The sequence below is a fragment of the Lissotriton helveticus genome, chromosome 2_1 (genome assembly GCF_964261635.1).
Source record: "Lissotriton helveticus chromosome 2_1, aLisHel1.1, whole genome shotgun sequence".
Classification (NCBI taxonomy): domain Eukaryota; kingdom Metazoa; phylum Chordata; class Amphibia; order Caudata; family Salamandridae; genus Lissotriton; species Lissotriton helveticus.
The window spans coordinates 1,194,903,047-1,194,922,781 of NC_136059.1; the positions used below are offsets into that span (position 1 = coordinate 1,194,903,047).

A 19,735-nucleotide genomic window follows, 5' to 3' on the forward strand; every position below is an offset into this window, starting at 1 on the left:
CTGTTTTGTGGAAAAAGTGGGCGTGTACACTGTTAGTTAGTTGCCCCTAGCTTGGGAGGGTAAATCATCTCCCTGGTACAATATGGTTTTCTGGATTCACCAGAAGGGTGGGATCCAGTGGTGTCTGCGTAGTTGTGTTCAAATGTGTATGGTCCTTGTCCCTCCCCTAGAGTAATGGTACCTGTGCCACAAGGGTCAGGTTGAGGAATCGGGGCGGTAGAAAACTGTCTTACCAGTCTAGGGGACGATGTGTGGATGAATGCTGAGGTGTGCTGAGTAATGGAGTGTAAGTTCTCTGGGATGGGGAGCTTGCTGAATCAACGATAATCCTGTCCTTCCTTACCCCGCTGAATGTGTTGGATGCATCAGGTTTCCTTACCCCGCTGGTTGTGTCTTAGGTGTCAGGTGTCGCCCTGGCTGAATTTATGTTGAGTTGTACTGAGACCTGCTGGCGCTGCCGCGGCTCATCTTGTGGTGTTTTAGGTGTCAGGTGTCGCCCTGGCTGAATTTATGTTGAGTTGTATCCCGGACAAGGAAGACCTGCTGGCGCTGCCGCGGCTTGCCTTGGGGAGAGCTGAACACTGAGACCTGCTGGCGCTGCCGCGGCTCATCTTGTTGTGTTTTAGGCGTCAGGTGTCGCCCTGGCTGAATTTATGTTGAGTTGTACTGAGACCTGCTGGCGCTGCCGCGGCTCATCTTGTTGTGTTTTAGGCGTCAGGTGTCGCCCTGGCTGAATTTATGTTGAGTTGTACTGAGACCTGCTGGCGCTGCCGCGGCTCATCTTGTGGTGTTTTAGGTGTCAGGTGTCGCCCTGGCTGAATTTATGTTGAGTTGTATCCCGGACAAGGAAGACCTGCTGGCGCTGCCGCGGCTTGCCTTGGGGAGAGCTGAACACTGAGACCTGCTGGCGCTGCCGCGGCTCACCTTGTTGTGTTTTAGGCGTCAGGTGTCGCCCTGGCTGAATTTATGTTGAGTTGTACTGAGACCTGCTGGCGCTGCCGCGGCTCATCTTGTTGTGTTTTAGGCGTCAGGTGTCGCCCTGGCTGAATTTATGTTGAGTTGCACTGAGACCTGCTGGCGCTGCCGCGGCTCATCCTAGTACAAGAGGGAACTCCTGCCTGCGGAGGGAGGAGAGGAAGTGTTAGATTCCATTTTTTTCTTGTAAAAAGTCCTGGTGCGCCAGGCATCTGGCCGGTAGGGTACTGCCCGCGGTTGGGGAGCCAGTAGTCGGTGTTTCCGGATCTGGACGTCGGGGCGACTGTAGCCAGTGTCCTGGCCGGTTTTGTCTTCAAGATGATCCGGTGAAGTTAGTTCCCAGGTGGAAGACCAGTGGAGGGAGGAAGTTCCAAGACTGGTAGGAAAGTGTGTTCTGAGGGTGTTTCTCCTGGGAGAACGCGGAACCTCAGAAGTAGAGGTAGGGTGGGGCATTCTTGCCCGTGACCTCTGGCAAACCTGAGGGTGCGGACCCTAGGTGGAAGGAACAGTGGTAGTCGTGGCTACACGGAGAAAGGGAGTGGAGAATGGCTATTGTGGGCCAGGGGTACCGCCCCCCACTTCGGATTAGCAGGGACCAGTGGTATCTGGATGGCTTAGGGCCTGGTCCTAGTCATGGACAACTACGGAGTACCAGGTGGGTAGCCTGGTTGGGCCTATGTCTTTTTTTTTTTTTTTTTTTTTTTAACTTTTATTATTTTTTAATCTGGGTATGTCTATTGGTCCGGCAGTGCGGGCCGCGTCCACTTCCTATCGCCCTGCCGCAGGGAAGTCCATCACGGTAGTGATTGGTCTGCCCTGCGTTTGGGCTGGGAGGGGCATGTGTTGGACTTGGCCCGTCTGGCAGGTCCGCCCCTGAGGTTTTGTGCTTATTATATGTGACCGGGGGATGGTGATTCCCCTTCTGAGTGTGTGTGTGGTGAGAGAGACCTGCCGCCATAGGAATGCATGGGGGATGTATGTGGCTCTGGTAGTTCCTGATGCGTGGGGCGTGCCGGGCCGTGTTTGATATGTGTGCGCTCGTGAGGTTGAATGCTACAAGATTATGTATGCGGCATGCATATGGCTAGAAGGGAAGGGCCACTTCTAGACCTTGGTGTGTGTGTGCAGTAGGTGTGCTGGCGCCTGATTGGCTGAAGCCGGCTGGGCCTTCCCCCACCAGGCTGGCCCCACCCCCCGGGGGTGCGTCCAGTGTCCCTGGCCTGGCCAGTACCAAGAAATTCCTTATAACCAGTTCCAGCTGGTTCTCTCCCTGCCTGCCCCTTTGGAGACAAAGGGAGCTCCTGTATAAAAGGAGGGTGGGCCCTTTTCTCTCTCTCTTTTTCTTCCTGCTTGAGACCCTGCCTGGGTCGTGCTGCTGCTTGGGGCTCAGGGAAGGGCGTGCCTCCCTGGGCCCTGCTCTGCTCCTGAACTACAGACGCCCTGGAGCTCCTATGGATTCTGCTTTCCAGGCCACTTGCCCGTGGGATCGCTTCCCTGCGGTCCTAGCGCCCTAGGGCGCTTCATCTGTGCTCCTAGTGCTCGGGAGCGCTCTCCTGCTGGCCTAGCGCCTTGGGGCGCTTCATTCATGCCCTCGCGCTGGGAGCGCTATATTTAACCAGACCGGCGTCTGCCCCGTGCTACCGAGGGTCTACAACCCCAGCGAGTGCCTGCCTCGCTTCATGTCCTGCCCTTGTGCCTTACGAGGAAGCCTACTCCTCGTCGATGTCCCCCCGAGCTCACCGCCGCCGCCCGGGACCCTCGTGACGTCATCCCCGGGCCGCGCTGGTATTGGGCGCCGGCCCGGGATTCCCCTGTCACGTGGTCCCCCAGGCCGCGCCGTGATTGGCTGCTGGCCCGAGGGAAGGAGGGAGGCCGGCCGAGGAAGAGCGACGAAGCAGGAGAGGCGGGAGCCTACTCCGTGCTCCTGCCCGACCCCCGTGAAGCTGCTGATTCCCCCCCCCCGGGGCCCCCGAGAGAGAGAGAGCCCCGGAGCACACGACGGAGGCGGGCGCAGCCAAGGAGACCGGCGCAACAGACCCGGTGAGTGCAGCAGAGGGGAGGGGGCGTCGGGCACATTGCCGGTGCTCGCCCCGCCCCTCCAACAACCCGCCTGTTGTGCCTCGAGGCCCGGAGGGCCCCCAGTGATGCCGGGTCCCCCGAGGGGGGGGCCCCGCCTGCCCGCAGCTTGACCCCTGAGCCCCGAGAGGCTCCCTCATGGCCCGTGGGGCCACCATTGATGCCGGGTCCCCCGAGGGGGGCCCCGCCTGCCCGCAGCTTGTCTCTCTGAGCCCCGAGAGGCTCCCTCATGGCCCGTGGGGCCACCATTGATGCCGGGTCCCCCGAGGGGGGCCCCGCCTGCCCACAGTTCTCTCTCTGAGCCCCGAGAGGCTCCACCATGTGCGCCCCTGTCTTCCGAGCCCGAGAGGCTCCAGCTATAATCCCCGAGCCCCGAGGAGGCTCCACCATGTGTCCCTATTCCCCCGAGCCTGCAAGGCTACATCCAAGCCCCTCAGCGGCCCAGCACTTCGTGGGCCGCTGCCACGTTTAGGTTTGCCCCGGGCCCCTTGCAGCCCACTCTGGACATCGAGACTCTAAGGCGCCCTCGCCCCAGGAAGGCCACCTGGCCTAGGGGGTGCTACTGACTAATATCAATGTGATGCTGAGAATTATTATGTGTTGCCCTGCTGATGGGGGCCTCTGTTGTGTTATGTACCTTGTCCTTTCCCTCCTGAATACCCGATGTCTCATGTAGGTGATCCCTGGTCCGAGTGAGTTCTACTGCTAGTTCTAGGAAGCTCCCAGGAGATATGTGTTCTAATGCCAGTCCCATCAGATGCGTATCCCTGGCAGTGGTCCCTTGGCCCTGCCCTGTACCTTTTCCCTGGTGACCCCTGCCGTGCCTTGAGCCCCTTGTAAAGTGTATGTTCCTATGTGCCCTGTCTAATACAAAGACTATTTTCATATATACTTCGTGTGGAGTTCCTTTTGTGGGAGGCCGGGGATGTTGCTGTTGGTGGGTGCGTGCGCAAATGCTTCACACATGTCCTCCGAGATAGGCCCGACTGCCCGCGCCGCGTTACCTAGAGGGCGAGCAGGGGTCGACTTTATATAGGAGTGGCGGTCTCTGACTGGCTGTGGCGCAAGCCCTGGCCGGCCGGGGGTCCCATTTCCTACATTAGCCAACCAGGGGAAGGTAACATGGGTATCAAGTGCAAGTAATTCACCCAACGCCTGCCTGTAGGTACAGAGTTCGTCAATCGTCCATATCCTTATCCAGTATGACAATGTCATACAAACTGCCCTGTGCTCAACACGTTTTATCCCCAGATCGTACATAAAGGGGATCACTGGTGTATTTTGGGGGAGGGGGATAATCCCCCTTAAAACCCTATTTTCTACCACAATTAGGGTAGAAATATGTCCCCCCGCCCCCAACTCTAAGCCATACAGAGCAGCAGTTTGGGCCCTGGATTTATATACTTCCAGTGCGGGTGTAATAGCCTTTGTCCCGGTTGCATGGAGTTTTTTCGGAATGGGTGCTGTATTTTGCAGTAAAATGGTTCTAGATCTTTTTATATGTGGATACCATGAACGTTTGGAATCAATTGATACCCCTAAGTAAACAAAACTATGGACCCTCTCTATAATTGCACCGTTCAGCATTATAATATTCTTAAAACTTTTATGGGACCTAATAGGCATATATTTTGTTTTCACTGCGTTTATTTCCAAACCTTTTAATTTGCAGTATTCATCAAGCTTGTTCAGCAAATGTTGCAGTGCCCTGGGCGTCTGCAGCCATTTATTATTGCAGAGGATCTGGAGGCCTTGATAAACCTCTCCACACCAACTCAGTGTCAGTGTATGGAGTTTTAGACTTCCCATGCTTAATCCTGACTTGCACAGAAAGGACTATGGGAACAATTAACAAAAATATTTATGAGTAACGTGAAGAAGCGCTACAGGAGTACTTTTTTTAACATACTCTTGCATCTCTTAGTGAGTTGACACCAAAACGTTTAGTTTCTAAAGGTATTATGAGAGCATGGCGTTTTCTATTTTCACAAACTGTTATGAATATTCCAATTTTTTCCATATTTTTGATGTTTTGGGGCCTGTCCACAAAAGCATGTCAGAGGACGTAAAATAGTATTAGGGCAGTAGTACCTTACATATTCCAAAATGCCTTTATGAATAGGTCCCATTGTGTCCTAGGTCACTCGGGTTCGGTCCAGCTCCTATTACTTTCTTGCAGCTCTCTTGCTTTGCCTTTCTTCACACCCATTTACCCTGATGTAGATTTTGGCTGTGACTTACCTGTGCACTTTTGTACGCACACTTAAAATAAAAAAACGTAATAGAATCGAATGCTTCAATGATGATTAATCTGAGCTTAATGTACATGCTGTAAATTAATAGGGCTCATTATACAATGCCTTAGTTGCACAGCTGTAAATTGCTCTAACAATCTTCTCAGTGCAATGAAATTCGAGATGAAAAACTATGCATTTTCCAAAATAATCCTATTCTATCTACTCTAATGTCTGGTTCTTTAATTTAGGATTGAAGGAAATAACATTACATATGACGCAGTTGAAACATTTTTAGAGAACACATCCTTCAATAACACCTTAAAAGAAGTTGTGTAAGTATACAAATATACCTCCAATGATTTCTTCGTCCAATAACTGTTGTTTTAATGTTTGGGTCCTGTTGGATTATGATTGATTGCTAAGTGTTTGAAGGGCAATGGTATGTATTGACTCAATTCAATTCAATTCAAAGAATCTTTATTCGGTGATTAAAAATCACCATAAAAGCACAAACATATTTACATGGATAAAAAGTCATTAAACATTTTCAAGATCCTGTTGCTAAAATATTGGTGTTAACATGGGACACAAAGCAGGAGAAAAGTACAGCACATTACTAAAAAAGAAAAATCAAGAACACGTCATTCGTCCCCCTAGTTACCCTTAAACGAACCGCCACTTTAATAAAATTCATTATACAACACAGTGTAAAAGGGTCCGAAGCTTTTTGTAAAAAGACTAGTGCCTCACTGGCGTGTTCCAATTTGGCTTGTTTTAGAACTTTAACTAGAAATCTACGCCTGGGCATTGTAAAAAGAGGGCACAGTAAGACTAGGTGAAGGGAATCCTGCGGAGACCTATTGTCGCAGCCGCAGGGTCCCTTCTGTTCAATTGAGGTAGAAAACCCTGCTGGTGATGCCAATATAAATGGGAGTAGGTTAAGTCTAAAACGGCACAACAAAAATCTGTCCTGTGCATTATGCATAAGGTACAAATATGGCTCCATTCCCATAATGCTCTTGACCAGATTATGGGCCCTCACTGTCTTTTTAAGCCCTTCCGCCTCAGCTCTACGTTGGCTTTTCAGTTCGAGAAAAACTTTCTTTACTTGCATCTTGTGCTGGGTTAAAATTGTAGCAGGGTTAGTGAAGAGGTTTCCATAGCCTAGTTCCTCTAGAGCATTCTTCACATAATTGAGCCATGGTATACGCATACATTTGTCCCTCTCTAAACAGTCCTTTAAAATTTCTCTGCTCAGAGTCGTATCGGGGTTAACCCAGATCTTTAACCAGGCCACAATTGGCCGGAGTTTAACCAAATCATCTATGTGCGGCCTCCCTAATTCCCTGTGTGCTATGTAGCCGGCAGTACTTGAGGGTACCCTCAGGATGGTTTTTAGGTATTTGTTTTCCTCCCGTTGGATACTTATGGTGTTAACGAAGCCCCAAACTTCAGCCCCATAAATTACTCTAGAGCAGGATATGGAGCTGTACAGGTTCATCACCTGTTCCGGACTCCATCTACCTAACCTCCTGCCAAAACTTGCTATAGCCCCATTAGAAGCGATCATTTTGCTGCACAGCTCCTCAACCAGGGAATTAAACTGTAAGGCACCATCAAAAGTTACACCTAGGTAAGGAAACGTTTTAACCTCTTCTACTATGTGACTTCCAATTGTATAAGTGAATTTAGTGGAGGGTTTTTTACCAGCCAGGAGCACATAGGATTTGCCCAGGTTGACAGTGAGATCTAAGGCGCCCATGAACTTAACAAATCCGTCAATCAGGATTTGTAAGCTCCTTGGTGTGCGTGCGAGCAGGACCGCGTCGTCTGCGTAGAGCAGAACAGGAATGTGACGCGACCCCACCCTTGGGCAATCAGCCTTTAAATCTAACAGAAACTGTTCCAGGTTGTTTATATAAAGGGAAAACAAAAAAGGGGCTAGAATGCAGCCTTGCCGAACTCCGCTCATACAGGGAAAGGAATCGGTCAGCCCCCCCTCCCTGTTAAATCGAACCCTGGCCGAGGTGTCACTATGAAGTTCCCTTAGTATGTTAATTAAGCCACCCTCTATCCCCATACGAGACATCATGTCCCAAAGTGTCTCCCTGTTGACGTGATCAAATGCCGCTGCCAGGTCCATGAATCCCATGTAAATTGGTTCATCACTGGCCTTAGTGTATTTGGCAGTCAGCATGTAAAGATTCAGGCATTGATCACTGGTGGACCTCCCGGTCCTAAGTCCGTATTGAGTGTCCGAGAAGATGTTGTTTTCTTAGGTCCACTCGGACAGTCTATTGAGGATCGCCCTACCCAGGAGTTTCGCCGATACATCAATCAGGGAGATAGGGCGATAACACTTGGGGTCGTCCCTGTGACCCTTTTTAAAAATCGGCACAATTATGGCTTTGGACCAGGACGGTGGCAGGCCGCAGGTGATGGCAGTGTTTATAACCCTGGTCATTAAGGGGGCCCAGAGTTCTATGCAGCTCAGGAACAGATCGGGGGGGATTCCGTCAGGGCCGGGGGCTTTGTTTTTGGACAAACCCTCTATCCCAGCGGTGATCTCCTTAATAGTAAATACAGCCGTTGAAACCTGAATTGGGGCTTCAGGTAGCTCCACGGGAGTACTGGACTCGTAATTATACAAGCCCCTATAATGGGTGACCCACTGTTCTGGGAGGATGTTAGACCCTATCTCCGGGATGTCGTTCTCCTGGAAAGTAGGTTTATTAATGATTTTCCAGAATCCGGCTATATCCTTTTTTTCCCCAGCTTCTCTTAAGTCTGCCCACGCTTCTCCCTGTAGAGCAAGTTTTCTCCTCTTAATCTCTTTCTTGTAATTCTCCCTACATACCCTAATTTTTTGGGGGTCCCTGGGTTTGGATTTAAGGCTGCTTTTGAGCTCCCTTAGTGCTTGAGAGCAATCTCTGTTGAATCATCGAGGATTATCATGAATCCTTGTGGGCGCACTAGTTTTTAGTAAGCCGTCAATCAGGTTGGCAATCTGATCGAATGCTTCAAGTAGCCTAGGTCCGTGAACTTCTGCATCTAAACAGTCATTCAAAGCGGATTTACCAACGTCCGCAAGGGTCTTATAAAACCTTTCCCCGTCTATTTTAGACCATCTTAATCTCCTACCCTGATCAGTTACCTTCTCCGTGGTTGTACGCTGATCTCTGCTTTTTGAGCCCACCCGGTACATCAACTCCAGTACAAGTGGGTTATGGTCACTGAAACTGCTCCAAGCGATCCCTACGCTAATAATTCTATTTAGCAGGGACCTTGAGACCAAGATATAATCTATAACAGATGAGCATCCTCTGCCCTTAAAAGTGGGTGGGAGTGTGCCATCCTTCTGTGTACCCATCATGCTAATAGTGTGCTCAAGGTCATACTTATGCCGGAGCATACTGAGAGCTAACCCTGTCGGCGTGTGGGAGAAGTGCGGCCCCTTCTCCACATGACATTGAGACCAGTCTGTATTTGTTGTGACCAGTGCCGGACAAAGGTGGCAATTAAAATCTCCCATGACCAGCAGCGCAAATGACTGCCCCTTTTTCTGGACTGTTATTTCCTGGGCCAGCCTATATTCCAATTCTGCTACAAATGATGTACGGTCTCCCGCAACCTCGTTGTTATAAATGTTCAGAACGGTGGTTCTTAGCCCCTTCCCTGAAAACCGAACTGCTTGAATCACTTGGGAATTCCAATCTGGGATAGACCAACTGCCCGGGAGGTCTAAGTCTACATAAATGGATAGTCCTCCCATGGCTCTCCCTGAACTGGATTTTTGCGCAGGTACGAAGAAGCACTTATACCCCTGCAAGTGGAAATTGTTTTCTGGGGCCCATGTCTCCTGTAGGCTGATTACATGGAATTTTCTAATGTAATCTAGCCACTCCTTGTTATTGAATTTAGCTGCCAAACCAGCTATGTTCCAGGAAATAATTTTCAATGCCTCATAGCTCTGCACTATTCCCCCTTGGGACCCTATTTGTATCTCTGTCTCTAACCCATGTGTGTCCAACCCGTATCTTCCTCCTGTACTTTCGATATCTATGACCGTGGACACATCTGACATTAACCTCCCAACACCGCTAGGTGAAATTTGCTGTACAATGGGGCTTAGCTGCACCGTCTCCCCTGCTAAGGCCCATCTTTCCCCTTCTCCTAAAGGGGCAGTACCCACCGAGTTAGACAGCCTGCCCCTTTGTCAATCAACCCCCTCCAGGCCATTCAAGCAACTGAACCGGTTAGAGGTATGAAGGGGTAACTCTGAGTGGCTGTGTAGTGGCCTGGGGTTAAATTCCTGATGTCTTCCCCGCCTGCCAACCCTCATCCAACTGTCATGGGTTTGAGTCATGTGCACAGGGGTATGGATAGGGGGAAAAAAGAAAGACACACAGAGAGTTTGAATAGTTGATTCCCGTGATCTATTCTTTCCTTGACATATATGGGAGACAGTTCCAGCATCCCTGAGACTCACCAATATGCAATCCCCTATTATGGATTTATATGTTTTGCCCACCCAAGGCACCCTTCTAACCATTATGATTTCGTTATTTAGATGTACCGGGAGAGGTCTATTCACATTCAGCCACTTGATTACCCTACTTTTTAGTGAGCAGAAATCCTCAGCCTCGCCCACTTCAAGTGGAGGGACGCCCGCCATGACTACCGTGTAATCATTAGCCTCTGGAGGTAGATTAGGCCTACGTGGCCTGGGGGGGGGCTTCATTAAAGGTGTTGGGGCAATGCTGTCTGCAAGTTGTGTTAAAGGGCCTGGGTCTTCAGTGGGAGATGACCTATTGGAATTGGGTAACTTGACTGGTGCGGGATTAGTCCTGGGAGGTTCTGGGGGGGCCTTGGCATTCACAGCCTGTGGTGGGGCAGAGGTCACTTCTAGATTTGGGGGCTGTTGGAACGCTATGGAAGTGGGAATAAGCTCAGGAGATCTTCCCTGACAACCAGCCGCGGTTTTTATGCAGTTTAAAGCGGCCTCCAGAATAGTAAGTCTAATCTCGACCTTTTTGATGCTCTCGCTAATTGGTAATAATAGCGACCTGAGCATAAATTCCAAATTGCCTAACGGGACAACGGAAAGGGGAACACTAGCAATGTTATTTCCTGTGTCATTTATCAAAGCGGGAGTCATGGCCACCTGTACAGTGGGTTTGGGGGGTAATTCGTCCACTAATCTCTCAGTGGGTAGGGTAAGTTTTGATGTCTTCCCAAACTCGGAGTGAGGGATTTTGGGTGTGTTTTTACTCTGGGCACCCCTCGACTTCCTCCTACGTTTTTTTTGAGGGGGCCCAAATGCTCCTTGCACAAAGGTTAGCTTGGATTTAGCTTTCCGAGCTATGAGGGCAGGAGGGGGTTGGGAAATTAGGTCAATGGTCACCCTGCTTGGGCTTGGGGTCTTAGCGGAGGTTAAGCTCATGCTTGGGGCCGGTGTAGAATTAGTACAGTCCCTCAACAGGAGGGGAACATCGTCTATAGAAGTTGACTCCCCACTTGGTGAGGTAGAGTTTTCACCGAGAGGCCTATGTTTCAAGTTATCTATAGAGCGTCTCCGCTCCGCCCTGAGCCTGATTAAGGTGCCCTCCTTATCCCCATCACCCGCAGCCCGGGGAAAATAGTTGTCTAGGGTCCTGTTTTTTGCCCCTCCCTGCTTCATGGGGGTACCCTCCCTTGCCGGGGAAGGCATTTGTGCCTGGGATAGCTGATGGACTATGAGGGCTAAGTCAGGTATTAAGACCAACAATTTAAGTATATGACACAAGAGGGTAGGCCCAGCCCAGCCTACTCCGGCCTATGACGGCCTTAGACGGTCCCGCCCTTGTCCCTGGCTTCTCCCGGTCGCTCCCGCGCAGCGGGCCAAACGGAGACTATTAAGCTAAGGGGAAGGCGTAGGCGGGGAGAGCAGCCCAGGTGATGTTGATTTGGGCTTGTCAGCGAGCGCTCCTGGGAGATGAAGTCCCACGCTCGCTGCGCGCTCGCAGCCCTGCCTCCAAAACCTTCTCCCCAGAGCAAATGACCCACCAGCTCTCAGGGTGAATCCCAGAGTTCAACGTTGGACCCCCTGCGAAGCGGGACCCGCGGAGCGGGTACCGCGAGCAGTAGCAGGGAGCAGGGAAGTCAATTCAAATCCACGAGTAAAACACAGTCAGCAGAGCGTCCCAAGTTGGTAGGTGGCTGGAGTTGTTTAAATAACAGGCAGCGAGGGGAAGGCGTAGGCGGGGAGAGCAGCCCAGGTGATGTTGATTTGGGCTTGTCAGCGAGCGCTCCTGGGAGATGAAGTCCCACGCTCGCTGCGCGCTCGCAGCCCTGCCTCCAAAACCTTCTCCCCAGAGCAAATGACCCACCAGCTCTCAGGGTGAATCCCAGAGTTCAACGTTGGACCCCCTGCGAAGCGGGACCCACGGAGCGGGTACCGCGAGCAGTAGCAGGGAGCAGGGAAGTCAATTCAAATCCACGAGTAAAACACAGTCAGCAGAGCGTCCCAAGTTGGTAGGTGGCTGGAGTTGTTTAAATAACAGGCAGCGAGGGGAAGGCGTAGGCGGGGAGAGCAGCCAGGTGATGTTGATTTGGGCTTGTCAGCGAGCGCTCCTGGGAGATGAAGTCCCACGCTCGCTGCCCGCTCGCAGCCCTGCCTCCAAAACCTTCTCCCCAGAGCAAATGACCCACCAGCTCTCAGGGTGAATCCCAGAGTTCAACATTGGACCCCCTGCGAAGCGGGACCCGCGGAGCGGGTACCGCGAGCAGTAGCAGGGAGCAGGGAAGTCAATTCAAATCCACGAGTAAAACACAGTCAGCAGAGCGTCCCAAGTTGGTAGGTGGCTGGAGTTGTTTAAATAACAGGCAGCGAGGGGAAGGCGTAGGCGGGGAGAGCAGCCCAGGTGATGTTGATTTGGGCTTGTCAGCGAGCGCTCCTGGGAGATGAAGTCCCACGCTCGCTGCGCGCTCGCAGCCCTGCCTCCAAAACCTTCTCCCCAGAGCAAATGGCCCACCAGCTCTCAGGGTGAATCCCAGAGTTCAACGTTGGACCCCCTGCGAAGCCAATTCAAATCCACGAGTAAAACACAGTCAGCAGAGCTATAGTAGTTATGTGTTAGATGGGTCAGCTATAGTAGTTATGTGTTAGATGGGTCAGCCTTAGGGTGGTTCCCCTCCCAACTTTTTTCTTTCCTCCATTTTTTCTGGCCTAATTTTTGCTGGCCATAGGACTCTGCACTTTACCACTGCTAACCAGTGCTAAAGTGCTTGCGCTCTTGCCTTTAAATATGGTAATTGTTAGAAATGGGGTTTCTAGTAGGCAGAGGTTTGCATCATGTCCAAGTAGGGACCACCACTCTTCTCAGATACACACTCTAAATTAAGCTTTAGTCACCCTCTACTAGCTTGGCACAGAGCAGTCAGGCTTAATTTAAGAGGCAATGTGTAAAGTATTTGCACAGCACTTAAATTACAGTTACTCAATGAAAACACCACGAAAAGACTCCACACAGGTTTAGAAAAATACAGAATATTTATTTGAGTAAAACAACTCAAAACAACAAAAATCCACTTAGTAGAAATTGAGATGAGAATTTTTGAAGATTAAATTTGGAAACAGTGCTCAGAAGTCACTCACTAGTGGTCAAAAGGTTACTTGAGGTCACGATTGACCGGTGCAAATTCAAAGTTCAGGCCGACTGCGATGGAGGGCAGACTGGCTACAGAACCCAGACAGGTCAGCTGAAGAAATACTTTGGATGGAGCTTCTGTCAATGTTGAAAGTCTACTGCGTCATCGTTGAGCCGTGCAAGCGTCATCATCGAGTTTCAGTGAAGTAAATGCAATGCATCACTGTTGAGCTGCGCAGAGCATCGCTATCAAGCCTTGTAGGCTGTGGATTCTTCGTCGTTGATGCTGCAGACATTTTAACGCAGTCGAGGCAATGCGTCAGTTTAGTAGAAATCAGCTTGAGAAATCATTTTTTAGGCTCAGGACTGGATGGGACACCTCAGGCAAGGGTAGGACTCACATATGGCAGAGTTCAGGAGCACCAGCAGGATTACAGGAAGTTTTGTATTTCTCTGAGACTTCAGAAAACAGCAGGTAAGCCAGCAAGCCCGTGGAGTCACTCTTGGTTCATGTGAGATGGGTCCAGTCCTTGTCCTCATCAGAGCAGAGGTAAGCAGGCAGCAGTGCAGGTCTGCAAAACAGAGAAGCAGTTCTTCAAAACAGTTAGTCACAGCAAAGTGGCAATCCTTACAGCACAGCAGTTTTTACTCAAGCAGAGTTCTTCCCAGGTCCAGTTGTGTACTCATTTGGTAGGGTCAGAGCTCAGGTACTTATACCCAAAAGTGCCTTTGATGTAGAGGGTGATTTCAAAGGAACTCTGTGAAGTGCACAATAATCCCTTTTAACCCAGTACTTTCTGCAAGGCTATCTGTGGGGAGTAATCAGTCCCTTGTGTGAGGACAGGCACAATTAGTAAGTGTGAGCCACCTCTCCCCCTTTCTGCCCAGGAAGGCTATCAGAATGCAGATGAATGCAGATGAGTCCTCTGTCACAACCAGCCCTTCCTGTTTGTGACTGTGTAGAGGGAAGGCACAATGTGTAGCTGTCACCCAGCCCAGATCTGTTTTGGAGACAGACTGCAGGCACACAGAGCGAAGTTAAGAGCAGAGAAATATCCACTTTCTAAAAGTGTCATTTCTAAAATGGTAATGTCAAATTCAACTTTACCACTTAAGAGAATTTATCACAACCATTCCAACTATATTAAACATGATGTAGCGACTTCTCTCCAATCAGGAATTTGGCTTAAAAGTATTTTTAAGGAATCCACAATGCTAGCCTAAGAGAGGAGTAGTCCTCACTGCAGTGGAAACCGAATTCAGCTGTTTGTCACTACCTGGACATGTAAAACATAGGGCATACCTTAGGGGTGACTTAGGTGTAACAGAAGGGGAGTTTAAGGCTTGGCAGTTAGTTTTAAATGCCAAGTTGAAGTGGCAGTAAACAGCACACACAGTCATTGCAGTGATAGGCATGAGACAGGTTTGAAAGTCTGCTTATGTTAGTGGTCCAATCAGCCTTTAGATTATTTGGCAGTGGGTATTTGGTATACCACTTTACAAGGGACTTACAGGTAAACTAAATATGCCAATCGGGTGTAGACCAATGTTACCAGGTTTAGGGGAGAAGCAAATGCACTTTAGCACTGGTCAGCAGTCGTAAAGTGCTCAGAGTACTAAAGCCAACAAAAAGAATACAGCAAGAAGAGGAAGGAATAACGTTTGGGGTAACCCTGCAAAAAGGGCCATTTACAACAGTAATAGTGACTTATCCCCAATTGGAATATTTCATTTACTAAAAGTTCCTACTAAGGTGTCACTACCTGTGCCCAGGGCTTGTAAATTAAATGCCACTAGTGGGTCTGCAGCACTGATTGTGCCACCCATTTTTGTAGCCCTTTAAACATGTCTCAGGCTTGTCGTGGCAGAGCCTGTGTGTGCAGTTTTGAACTGCAATTATGACCTGGCAAAATACGCCTTTTATCAGGCCCACACCTTCAGTTTTAATACTGTTGGAAAGTGGATTATTAGTAGTGATCACTAGTGACTTACCACTAGTAATAAGGCCACAAACATAATAAAAATTCAGACAAGGTCTCAATAAATTATTCTCTTGCTCAACTCTTGGTAGCTGGCAATGAGGAAGCAGGCTTAACTTAGGATACAGGTGTGTAAAGCATTTAAAACACCAATACATTAAATAAGCAAGCCACAACACACAATAAAAATCTCACTCCAATTTATAAAAATATGTAACATTTTAATGAATAAATAGACACCACAATGACAAAAATCCAACGTAGAAAACCGGAGATATGAATTCTGAAAGAAAAACACTTTCTAGTGTTTAAAAGCATATAGCGACATCTGGTTATGCTTTACTGGGACAGTGTCAAATTTTGAGCTCGACCGCAATGGAGCCCTGGTCAGAGACACTAAGCAGGAGGCCCCGGTCAAAATGTTACTTTTGCACTTAGAAACTTTTCTGGAGGCTTTTCTCTCATTGTCGAGCGGTCCCCTCCAGAAAGCCGGATTTGGAGTCGACGACCGCGACTTGAGTTTCTGCAAGGCACCGGTCAACTCCTGGAAGTCTCATTGACAGGTAGAACTCCTGAGTTTTTTCAGGTTCAAAGTATACAATGCACCTGGTCAAATCTTTAAAAGTCCACTGGATGCACAGGAAAGACCTCAAGACCTGGCCCTTCAGTTGACCCCAACGGAGCCTCCCCCTCCTCCCCCCAGCACCTTCAGACCCTCACAAGTGAGTAGCGCATTCCACAAACCCCTGATTGATTGAGTGATTGATTAATTGATGCCCTCCAAGATGGGGTCTCTTGATGGAAATGATGCAGGTGGGCTCTGTTAACCTGTAGCTTGCTGGGAGTCCACTCCTTAAACTTTCAGAGTCAGGCAAAGTCCTTCTGTTGCTGAGTTTCACAGGGTGCAGGAGGTGCAGTCTTGGTGCGTGCAGTCCTCTTGATGAAAGCCATGGAGTCAGCAGGGCAATCCTTCTTGCTTCTTCAGGCAGCAGATCAGAGGAGCTATGCAGCGCTCCCATATTTATCCATGGTTTCTGGGATTCAAGCAAGGGGGCACCTCTGACCAATGGGATGTAGGGTGCCACCGCAGTGTATGAACAGTTCCTCCAAAGCATGACATTTTCCTATCCCAGAAAGCATCATTCTTTCAAAATCCAACTTAGAGAAAGTCTCTCCAGAGTAGTTGTATCAGGTTAACCCAACCTACTTGTGTGGCTAATTTCCCTAACCCTCCCTTTCAAACACTCTCCCTCATCTAATTACAGAGGCTCCTGTGTGGCTGAAAAAGCAGCATGTGGTGGTAGGCCTGTATGTCCTAAAGTGACATTCTCCCTTTGAAGACCAGTTTGGCTACCACTCACCACCTTCCTGCCATCTGCTCGGCAGCTTGTACTTCCCCGCCCACAGGAAACCTATTGTGTCCTCTGACAGGACACTTCACACCTCATCAGGCAGCACTGGCCTACCTTGGGAGCAGGCTGGCAAAACAGGAGAGAGCAGCTGGAATCTGGACTTTGGTTCACAGAAAAGAAAGTTAAATAACTTATTTTCTGTAATAGTTATTACAAATCCAAAAGTAAAAGTTGTTGGATTTATTGCAGCTCTTAATTTAATATTTTGATATATAGTTTTTTCATGGCTCCTACCAATATTTATATTTAAATAAAACATTACAATGTTAGCCTATGGAACCATTCACTACAATCGGGGAAATGAAATTGGCAGTTTTTCCCTCACCAGGGATTATAAAACATATTTAATAATGTCCCTGCTTATAGTTACAAGGCACCCTACCACTGGGGCACGTAAGGGAGGCCTTAAGGGTCACTTTTATGTACAATAAGGTAGTCTTTGGTAGTACCTTTAAATCCAAAGTGGAATTTTGAAATAATTTCACTTTAAAAACAGTCTGCAAAGCAGGGCTGCCTTTAAAATGACTGCAGGCAACACTTCAGTCCACACACAAGTGCAGGAAACCTCCTGGGCCCCTAAACCTTCATGCCTTATTATATACCGGGGACTTATAGGTAGGTTGAGTTTCCCCTAGCCCTGGTATCTACTAGGGACTTACATGGTCTGTCAGTGCCAATTGAAATTAGACCATATACCTTTACAGCAGAGCACTGGCACTTGGTCTGGTAAGCAGAGCCCCTGACACAGTAAGTGTGCATCTCTCCTATAAGATAACACTGGAATTGCCTCATTACGTTGTATAAGTGTAATTTCGAAATGAGAAGGTATAACCAGTTCATGTTTTTTGTCTCTGGAATCACAATTTAAAATCCTAACTTATAGTGAAGTTGGATTTTTTTTTATAACTTGTTTTTATTGACATTTATGGGAATCACACATGAGCAGATCTCAATAGTATTTTCAGCTGTTTTCCCCACAGTGTTACACCAGATAATTTCATCCAGAAGGCAGATGCCGTTACATAGTGTCCATAGGGGTCATCTATCTGATGCAACTAGGTTGATTTCAGAGACAGTACATGCAGTGCAGGTTGGCGATTATAAAAGGGGACACAATAGCAAGACCGGGTCTCTTGTAGGTGCAATCTCGGTGTTTTGACAATCGTGGGACTTTTGCCTAAATACCACAGCTCGAAACGACACTTAAACCCAGCAGACTTTGGCCTAAGGGACATACCTTTCAAATCTGCTTGTAGGGATCACAATTTCTACTAAGAACAATACATTCATCATAGAGAGCAAGGAGATAAAGAAAGAGACAGCAGAGGGAGAGCAGGTAGGAAAGGGGAAGGGGTGAGATGTGTGGGAGAGGTGTGGCGGAGGGGATGGGTTCTACACCTGCCTGACGCCGGAGGCGTTGTAGGCACTGTGGCTGCCAGAATCATTGGTGGTCATTGGCGTCATGCAGGTAAAGGCCAGGGTCACCTACTTCAGAGGAGGTGTGGGGGCGTCTAGGGTCTGTCGAGCAAGAGCCGCCCAGGGTGAGGTTCAAGTGAGTCCATCGGTGGATTTCCAGAGGCTATCTGCGTCCGGTGGGTATACAGCATTTTCGAAGAGGCGCATTGCCCGCAACCTCGGTGTTGAAGTCGAGCATGTTCCAATCTGCAAAGATAGTCCACCAGTGGCTGCCACAGTTTGGTGAATTTAGTGTCCTGTAGTTGTAAGCGTGCAGTGAGTAACTCCATTGCTATTGTGTGCTACAGGCGGGTGAACCAGACGGTTGGATTTTAAATTGCAATTCTGAGAATGCACATTTAGAATATCAAAATTTTCTTGCCATAGCCATTTACTGGCTGTAGCCTGTCTCTGGTCATATGTCTAGGTGTAGCTGACAGTTGGGCTTTGTGTATTTCTCCTTGACAGCAACTCGCAATAGGAAACTTAGGGATGGGCCATCAATGGCAGGATGGGAGAGAGGGGCTGGGCTCAGCCACACTTACTGCTGAATAGGCTGTGTCCTGCCTCCACACAAAGGACTGCATACCCCCTGTAGTTAGTCTGGAACCAGGGCAGGAAAGGCCAGATTCATGGAGGCTTCAAAGGGAAACTTCTAGAAGCTTCTCCCCAATTCAAAGGCACAACTGGTTATAAATACGTGACATCAAACACCACCACTCCAGTACACTTCCGGACATGTGAATACTTTGCAAGGAAGGACTGCTGTGCTACTGAAGTACTGCCACTCTGCTGGACTGCACTCAGCTGGACTCCTGCCTTGCTGTGTTACTTGCTGCCCTTCTGCCTGGGGGAGAAGGAATGGATCTACATCTCTTAAACCCAGAGTTATTCCAAGGGCTAATTGGCTGGCCTCCTCATCTGAAACCTCAGGGAAATAACAAACTTTCAACAACACTGCATTTACACCTGGACTCTGCCATCTGGTGCAACCCCAGTCATGGACCCTTGGAAGTGGGCTTAAGGTGCTTCTCCAGCCTCTGTGGATCCAGCGCAATTGATGCACATCGTCTGTTTTGCAGCGCAACCTCAAGCAGAACCAACGCATTGCCACTGTTTCGTGGATTGGGCCCGTCGCAAAGACTTGCATTGCCACCGCAGTTCGCATCGCCTTCAGAGCTGCCACTGGCAGTGCTTTGAATGGGGAAAATAAGTGCAGGCTCTCATTAAAAAGAGCTAGACGTGTGGAAAGTGGGCGTGGCTAGGAGCAGGGCTAAGGGCAAGACATGATGATACTTAATGGCTTCTATACCAGTTGCAACACCTACCAAAACAGATAAGAAAATACAAAGCAGGTTAACTTGTTACACAAAATGGTAGCCAAATGCCATGATATATTTTCCATGTTAATTAAGCTTCTTAATGCCATACTGTTATTTGCTTCTGTTTGGCACAAAACTATATATTCTTGAGCGTGCACGCACACAGAAAGAAACAAGCAGACAGGCACACAAAGCATTCCACACATTTACTTTTAAAGTACCTCCTGACAGTGTCCCGATTCTCTCCCTCTTTCTCTTGCTTTTCTCCCTCACAAAACACGCACACACAAGCAGGCAAAAACGCAGACATAAACAGACACTCACACAAAAGACACAGGTGGGATTAAAGCCATTTTATACTCCTTACCACCCATGGCTTTCTTAATTGCTGCTATCAGCGGCCTGTCTTGATTCCTGTGTTTGCACAAATGCCCATAATAGCGTGAATGTGATTGACAGCACAGGGCCTGAATGGACCCTGCTCTGTCAAACACGGCGCGCTGTTGAATACGGGACATTATGCAAATGAACCCATGCTGCATAGTTCAGTGATGGCTTAGCTCAAGGCTAAAGATGAGCTTTGGCTGTTAGAGATAGGTTCCACTCTGACAGCCTCTTGCTCAACAGCACTAGCATCCAATGGGCCCACCT

General features: G+C 48.9%; 1 protein-coding gene across 1 annotated transcript in view; it reads left to right on the top strand.

The window, feature by feature from the left end:
* LOC144819673 (NACHT, LRR and PYD domains-containing protein 12-like) overlaps window positions 1–19,735 on the top strand; it is a 778,723-nt gene that overhangs the window by 708,700 nt on the left and 50,288 nt on the right. Inside the window, exon 6 of the mRNA XM_078677475.1 lies at window positions 5,537–5,620. Coding sequence (XP_078533601.1) covers window positions 5,537–5,620 — 84 coding nt within the window. The remainder of the gene's footprint in view (window positions 1–5,536; window positions 5,621–19,735) is intronic.